Raw genomic sequence first — 8,342 nt, 5'->3', positions numbered from 1 at the left:
CACTGGTGGAGGTGGACTCTGGGGGTGCTCCTGCCTCTTGGCTGCTGGGAATTGTGCTGCTGCAAACTTGGGTGTGCAAATAACTCTTCACAATCCTGCTTTCAATTCTTTGAATGTGTATCCAGAAGTGGAATGGCTGCATCATATGGCGGTTCCATTTTTAATGTTTGAGGAAACACCACACTGCTTTCCAGAGCGGTGGCAGATTTTACTTTCCCACCAACAGGGCACGAGGGTACTGATTTCTCCACATCCTCACCAATACTGGTTATGTTCTGGTTTTTCTCTTTGCTGTTTATAATAGTAGCCCCATCCTAGCCTGATCGGGGTTGGGGGGGAAGTAGACTCAAATTGTTAAAATCAGGAATGAACATGGAGACATCACTACCAACCTTACAGAAATAAAGAGGATTATAAGACGATACCACAAAGAGTTTTCTACCAGCACATCAGACAGCCTAGATAACACGGGTAAATTTCTGGGCGCCTGGGCGGCTCATTCATTAAGACTGACTTCGGCTCAGGTCATGATCTCACAATTTGTGTGTTCAAGTCCCACATCAGGTGAGCTCAAGCCCCACTTCAGGTAAAACACAGGTTCCAGTGAGCCCCACTTCTCCGTCTCTCTCTCTCTCTCTCTCGCTCTAAAAAACAACAACAACAACAACAACAATAAATTCCTAGAAATAAAAACACTACCAAAAGCAACTCAAGAATAAATAATAAATCTGAATAGACCTATAGTAAGAGATTGAATCAGGAATCAAAACCCTCCCAACAAAGAAAATCTCAGTGCCAGGATTCACTGCTGGTTAATTCTACCAACCATCTGACAAAGAATTAACACGACTTGTCCCCAAATTCCTCAAAAAGAGAGGAGGGGACACTTCCTAATGCATTCACCATTGTTATCTTCTCCTTGGGAGATATCGTTCTCGTGGTTTCCTTCAGGTATTTGTGCATATTTGAAATAGTTGGTTTTAAGTAAGTCTAGAGAGTCTAATGCATGAGCTTCCTCAGGAACGGTTTCCGTCAATTGCTTTGTTTTCAACAGTCTACGGGCTCCATGTTCTTATTTCTTTGCACACCTCAAAAGTGTTTTTTAGTTGGGGTGCCCGGGTGGCTCAGTTGGTTAGGCATCCGACTTCAGCTCAGGTCACGATCTCATGATTTGTGAGTTTTGGTCCCGCATCAGGCTCTCTGCCGTCAGCACAGAGCCCACGTAGGATCCTCTGTCCCCCTCTCTCTCTGCCCCCCATTCATTCTTTCTCTCTCTCAAAATAAATAAATGAACTTTTTGTAAAAAGTGTCTTGGGGGAGGCACCTGGGTGGCTCAGTCGGTTAAGCGTCTGACTTCAGCTCAGGTCATGATCTCATGGTTTGTGGGTTCGGACCCCACGTCAGGCTCTGTGCTGACAGCTTGGAGCCTGGAGCCTGCTTTGGATTCTGTGTCTCCCTCTCTCTCTGCCCCTCCCTACTTGCGCTCTGTCTCTGTCTCTGTCTCTCTGTCTCTCAAATAAACATTAAAAAAATCTTAAATGTTTTTTGTTGAAAATTGACATTTTGAATAGTATAATGTACAACTCAAATATCAGTCTTCCCCTCCAGGGTTTACTGGCACAGCTCGCAGTAGTTGCTACAGTAGTGACTTTTCTGAACTAATTGTGTAAAATCTGTATTCCTTGTCGTGTGTGGTCACCGAAGTGTCTGTTCTGTGAATGTAGTGCTCTTTGGGCAGACATTTCCTTAAACACCCAGAACCACCGCCCCCCCAAAAGAAGAAAACAACCTCCAGTCTTTATAGATGGGGAGGACATGGTCTGCAAAGATCAGGGTACACCTTCCACACCATCCAGGCTGTTTACAACTCTGCCTTGACCTTTAGTTCCTAATTGCAGAGTCTGACAGTCACCAGAGGGGAGAGCCGGGGCCCTTCTCAGGTCTTTCCTGAACATGCACCCAGCCCATGCGTGCAAGCGTCCTAGAGGCTCAGGAATAATGGGCCAGAGGTTCTAGGTCCTTATTCCCTAAAGCTCCTCACCACTCGGCCTTTCTTCCAGTCATTCTGCTCGGTTCAGCCATTGCCTTAGGCAGCCGAGACTAACATATGCCTTGAAATTTTTTGAACATTTAGTGCCCTCCGGTAGCCACCTCACCACTGGGAGAGTTGGTGGCCAGCAAGAAGTCACAGATGACACCAAGGGTCTGGACCTGGTGTTTCTCTCCTGACATGGGGACACCTGCGGGAGGAGCAGGTACATGACACGGACGGGTGGGCAGGGGAGGCCCGAGGCCCCCACGGGTGTGTGTCTGGCATCTGGACTGAACAGTTCGGTTCAGATGGGGTGGGATGGGTGAGGCCCAAGGGACGGGGCCCCGGGGTCCTTCAGGCTGAGGAGGAAGATGAGGGGAGCACAGGGGACTGAGGAGGCTCAGGTTAGACAAGACAGAGCTGAGCAACTCCTCTGGGGGAAAAGTGGGTCAGGTCCAGGCTCACGGGGACAGACCCTGAGGCCACTGAGCTTCATGAAATAAGCCAGTCCCTAAAGGACCGATATTGGAGGACCCCGCTCATGACGGACCGAGAACAGTCCGATTCAGAGGGGTGGGAGGAGCAGTGGGTGCCGGGCCTGGGGAGGGGGATGGGTGGGGGAGGGTTAGGGTCTAGTGGGCAGACACAGAGTTTGGGTGACGAACAAGTCATGAAGATGGATGGAGGGGACAGTTGCAGAACAGTGAATGTACCTATTGCCACTGAATTGTACACCTGAACATGGTTAACATTATCAAGGTTATAGGGGCGCCTGGGGGGCTCAGTCGGTTGAGCGTCCAACTTCGGCTCGCGGTTCGTGGGTTCGAGCCCCGCGTCGGGCTCTGTGCTGACGGCTCGGAGGCTGGAGCCTGCTTCGGATGCTGTGTCTCCCTCTGTCTCTGCCCCTCCCCGCTAGCTCATGGTCTCTCTCTCTCTCTCAAAAATAAATAAACCTTAAAAAAATAAAAAAATAAATAGAAAAGCATCCGACATAAAACTGGAGCCGTTTACAGCGGCAAGTGACCCAGAAATTGTAACAGTTGGCCAACGTCACGGAGAAATAGCAGTGGCAACGCGGACCGCCCTGTCCTTGATGTGAGAAGGGAGACGCAAGGCGGAGAGACTGCAGCACTCAGGCCTGGCCGGGGCCTCGAGGAAGTGCACAAGGCAGGTTTCGGGACAACCCGCAATTCCCTTCATCCGCCAGAAACATTTTAGTGGCAGTGACAGGGCAAGCGCGACACCCACAACACCGCAGTGACCGAGGGAGGCCACGGGGGTGGGGGGGCTGTCCTGCCCCAGCGGGCGGTGGGCTGTGCCTCAGGCTGCCGGGAACCCAGGCGCCAGCCAAGGGGGTCCTGATCCGGCCTCACCTTCACATCCTGCCCGCGGCTGCAAGCGACCTTTCAACTCTCACCAGGAACCCGAAGAGCAAGGGGTCTTGCTGGAGCCGCGCCCCCCGGCAGGCCCCCGGTCAGGCCTAACTGTGCCCGTGCCCTATGCGGGCGGCGCGGGGCCTCGGCGATGTCCCGCGACCGGACAGAGAAAGGGAGCGGCGATAGCCCATCTTCTCTGACGGCTGGGGTCAGGGTGGCACCCCTGACGGACACTAGGCCAGCCCGTCTTCAGTCCCGGATGCCCCGGTGACTCTTGGGCACGGTCACATACCTCAGCTTCTTCACGACAGCGGGCCAGCCCAGCAGTTGTTCGTCCCACAGGTACTCGGGGGACAGCACCTTGGTGGGCTTGTGGTCGAGCAGGTACCTGTTCAGGTGGCTCTCGTCGTGCCACACGGCCTCGATGCCGTGGGCGCGGTCGACCACCATGGCCTGGTGACAGGCCGACGTGAGCCGCAGAACCTCGGCCACCGACCCCCCGAAAAAGCCTCCCGCGTAGTAAAAGTCGCCCTCGTCCCTGGGGACGTGCGCCTGGGACTGCGGCCGGTGCTCGTAGGTGAAGGCCTCGCGGGCCGCCCCGTAGAAGCCGGGGTGCAGGGTGCCGAAGAGCGGGGACAGGATCTCCACGCCCACGTGGTCGCGGAACCTCATGTCCACGTCCGCGCACACCAGATACTCCACCTCGTGGAGGAAGCGCCGCCGGGAGAAGTTGCGGATCATCTCCATGCGGTGCGTGGACACGTCCTGCCAGCGCGAGTAACTCCGGACCTCCAGGACCACCACCTGCCTCCCTTCCCCGGGGGCACGCGGGGCACATCCCCCGGCCGGTCGGTGAACACGTAGTAGGAGACCTTGTGTCCCACCATGAAGTGCTTCTCCGCCGTCTGCAGGAACAGCTCCAGGAAGGCCACGTATCTACAGGGACAGGGGACAGGGCGGGAGGAGGGTCGCTGCCAGAGGCTGGCGGCAGGAGCCCAAAGCCGGGGGCCGCGGACCTGTGCGCCTTATCGAGGAGGCAGACCCTGGGCTGCTGAAGGAACAGCCGCTGTCCTGGCCTGTCCTGGGCGAGTCTGCCCGCGGCGCCTCCCTAACCTCTGCCCCGGGGGACGGGGGACCATCAGCGCCCCATCTTACAAAGGGGAGCGAGCCTGAGGCGGAGGAGGCTGGAAACCCGTGCGGCCACGAGTCAGCATGCTGGAGCCAGCAGCGCACCCCCGTGCCGAGCTCCCCTGGCAGACCCCCTCCACCCGCGAGACCCGCCCCTGGCAAATCCCCTGCAGGTTCCCACCTGCTGTGAGGGAGTCGAGACCCTTTGGGCACAGCTCTGGTCAACTTGCCCTCGCAGACTTCGCAGAACCTGCAGGGCCGGCCACCTGCCCGTCTTGGCTCAGTGGTCGGTCCCTGGCCCCCGAGGACTGTGTCTGCCCCTGCAGGGCCCTCCCTTGAAGGCTACTGGGCCCTCAGTCAACGGCGGGTATTCCGAGAAGGCGTCACCCCCCCCATCTCCCCCAGATCAGGACTCAGGCCCAGCATGTGGCCAGGGGAGGCCAAAGAGGGCCCCTGGAGGAAGAGGGGGCTTGCTCGGGCCCCAGCACTGAACGCGAGCGTGGAAGCTTCCGGGTCCAGGTCTGTATCTCCCCAACCCCAAGAGGTTGGAAGTCTTCTCCAACCGCCTCCCATGGCTGGTCCCTCTTCGAAGGGGCTCGCTGCTCCCCACCCTGCACACAGCAGCTCCCCCGTCATCGGGCAAGTGCAGTGAGCCCCTCGGTGACAGTTTTTTGAGCAGGCCCTAAGGCTACTTCCCGGTGCCTGGCCCAGAAACCCTTCCCACAGGGAAGGTGGGCACTCCGTTTCAATAGGGGACATGCACACACACACACACACACACACACACCCCTGCCCAGCCACCAGTCAGGTCACCAGGGGCAAGTCCAGACCCAGCCGATGTGATCGTGGGTTCACAGCTCGACTCGGGGAGTCTGGTTTCCTCTGAGGACATGCCCACCACCTGCCCACCCCCTGGGGACTGCACTCGGAGCCCAGTGGGGACACACGCAGACAGCCAGTGCACGCGCAGCAGGCAGCTACTGGCACTGGCCGAGGAGCCTGGGCAGTGAAGCTTCTGGTTGGTGATTTCAGCCGCTTGTCTCCAGGGACTGGAGTAAGATTCTGAGGCGACCCTGTGCCCTTCTTAGTCCCTGCACTTGGGGCCAAGACCTGGGAAAGGGGTTCCAAAGGCCTCAGGGCCATCCTCTGGGGTCTCGGGTGAACTCTGCGGAGGGAGGAAGCCCCACCTGTCCACACGCAGGCCCAGCACCTACGAGCTTTCACTTCCCCCGTGGCGATCCCGAGAGAGGATGCTGTCGTCAGCCCCACTTTCCAGAGGCTCAGAGAGACCACGCCACTTACCTGCGGCTGCCCAGCTCATTCAGCGGAAGTCACCTGACCCTGGAGTCCCAGGGCCTCACTGCTCAGCTCCCTCACAGGAGCCTGGGGTCTGGCACCGAGTGCTGTGCCTGACCTGGCTGTCCCCCCTCCATGACCGTCACCCTATAAGGGAGCACACAGGAGCCCAGCTCCACAGGCACTGGCTTCCTACCCGTCCAAGGAAGCACACAGCCTCCTCCCTTCTGCTACTGTGTCCGGAGGAGGGCTCCCCTGCCGCCAGGATGTTGGGGTGCTCTGCTCCTTCCTTGACTCAGCAGAGGAGCAACCTGGGATCACTGATGGGTCTGGAGCTGCCTTCCTGGGTGACGTGCAGCCTTCGGAAAGAGAGCCAGGTGGTGTCCACTCACTGAGCCCGGGAAGACTGCTGAACACGTGGACTTTCACATTAACCCCTAGGAGGACAGGCTGGGTCCCCACCCACCGTGTGCTGAACACACAGCCAGACCTGATGTCCTCGGTCTCTCCTACATCCCGGTCCCCACCCTCTGTCATCTCATCTACTTACTTTTTTTTTTAACGTTTATTTATTTTTGAGAAACAGAGAGAGAGCATGAGCAGGGGAGGGGCAGAGAGAGACGGAGACACCGAATCCCAAGCAGGCTCCAGGCTCTGAACTGTCAGCACAGAGCCCGATGTGGTCGGGCTCGAACTCATGGACCGCGAGATTCTGACCTGAGCTGAAGTCGGACGCTGAACAGAATGGGCCACCCAGGCGCCCCGTCACCTACTTACTTTTTGATCGCAAACACCGTTAGTCCGATGGTGGTGTTCTGGAGCCGGACCTGCTCATTCCGGATGTCAATGTTGAAGGTCCCTTCCCAGACGATGGGGGCCAGCCAAGGGGTGAGGACAAGGACATCTTTCCTACTGTGGCACAAGAGAGCCACCCGGTGTCAGTAGCATGACAGTGAACACACAGAGGGCCCTGGTGCATCACCACCCCCACCCGGGACCCCACCCCACCCCACCCACCCAGCGTGCACCCCATCAGGGACCCACAGGGCTGACCCTCCTTCCAGAAGGCCTTCACATGTGCAAGAAACAAATGACATGGAAATCAAAACTCAGACTCGTGCAAATCACTCGCAGCCCTTAGCGAACACTGGACCCTGCTGGACCTCAGCGTGGGAGCTGGGATTTGCCAGCGAGGGGCGGGGGCCGTCCTCCGGGAAGGAGGAGGCGCCCCATGGGCATTTTTTGGTGGACAGAGAAAGGACGGAGAATAATTGGTGGGCTCCAAATTCAGACTCAGAAGCTGCCGAAGCAAGTTCCCGCCGACTTTTCAGTGAAACCGCCTTTTAATGCATATGGTGAGTTTGGGGAGGTGTTCAGCAAGTTAGTGACGAGGGTGTTAGCACGTTGGGCTGGGGGTAAACCATCCTGAGATAAAACAACACGATGGGAATGAGTCTGCAGGAAGATGGAGACCAGACACGTCCCAGTCCATGGGAGCAGGCATCAGAGATGCGGGGCGTCCCGGGGAGGGACTCGGGCAAGTGAAACCCAAGGGACGCAGCGCTGGTCACCTTCAGACGGGCAGGTTTCTGGTCTGGGGACCGGCAGCCCAGGTGACAACGTGAGGAAGCACAGGCCCCAGCCGATCCCCAGCGAGAAGTGTGACCGGCTCCCCTCTCTGGGACCACAGAGCGCAGCCCCCATCCGCAGCCACAGGAGCGCACCCTCCCCCAGCAGAGCTCGTCCCAGGACCACAGAGAGACTCTGGTGCAGCGTGTGGGGTGAGGCGGGTGCCGGGTGTGTGCTCTTCCCGAGCCAGCTTTCCCCGGGCCTGGGTGCTGGCCACTCAAGTCTCTTCCTCTGCATCCTGTGTCCCCACATCAGAATTTCCAAAGAGCCCGGGCCCTGGAACATGGGCCGTTTCTGAGTTTTCACTCCCAGCTTCCTCAAGGGATCAATTGTGTGCATAATTGTCGGCTTTCAGCCTCCACGGTCTCCTGGGCCACTGAGAGCCTTGCTTGGGAAAACGGGGGTGCAGAGCCCCCAGGACTATGATCTCCAGGAGGGATTGGGCAGGCGAGCTCTGAGTGGAGTCACCAGGGTACCTGGGGTGACCGGCCCAGCAAGGACCGTCCCGACCCCAGCCCCATACCAGCCCCCACGATGGTGCCGGTTGAGGAAGGCACGGACACTCGTATGGGTAGTTCCCGCTCTGGCTCGAACGGGGGCTCTAATCCCGGAACTGGCCCCAGGGCTGAAGCTGGAGCTGGCCCTATCTCTGCAGCTGGGGCAAGAGGCGGTGCTGGACGTGGCTCCAGCTCTAGGGAAGGTGCTAGAGCCACAGGCACCTCCCAGACCTGCTTCTGCAGCCGGATATGGCTCTGGAGCTGAAGCTAGAGCTTCTGCTGTAGACTCTGGCTCTGGCTCTGGCTCCCGAGTGGGTGCTGAAGCGGCTTCAGCTTTGGCCCTGGAACTGCAGCTGGCCGTGCAGTCAGTGCGAGTGACACAGC

The 8,342-nt window shown here is 58.0% G+C and overlaps 1 protein-coding gene across 1 annotated transcript; it reads right to left on the bottom strand.

Moving 5' to 3' along the window:
• Positions 1-3,615: 3,615 nt before the first annotated feature.
• LOC112864870 (histo-blood group ABO system transferase-like) lies at positions 3,616-7,256 on the bottom strand. Its single transcript, XM_086696758.1, is given in 4 exon segments — positions 3,616-4,229; positions 4,232-4,344; positions 6,610-6,744; positions 7,222-7,256. Coding segments are annotated over 4 exon segments (855 nt in total). The 3' UTR covers positions 3,616-3,657.
• Between the last annotated feature and the right edge of the window lie 1,086 nt (positions 7,257-8,342).

This window comes from Puma concolor, unplaced genomic scaffold (assembly GCF_028749965.1).
Source record: "Puma concolor isolate L17-30 unplaced genomic scaffold, mPumCon1.1.hap2 unalloc_scaffold_87, whole genome shotgun sequence".
Taxonomy (NCBI): domain Eukaryota; kingdom Metazoa; phylum Chordata; class Mammalia; order Carnivora; family Felidae; genus Puma; species Puma concolor.
Note: the sequence above shows the minus strand (reverse complement) of the source record. Positions and strands in the feature narration are given on the sequence as shown.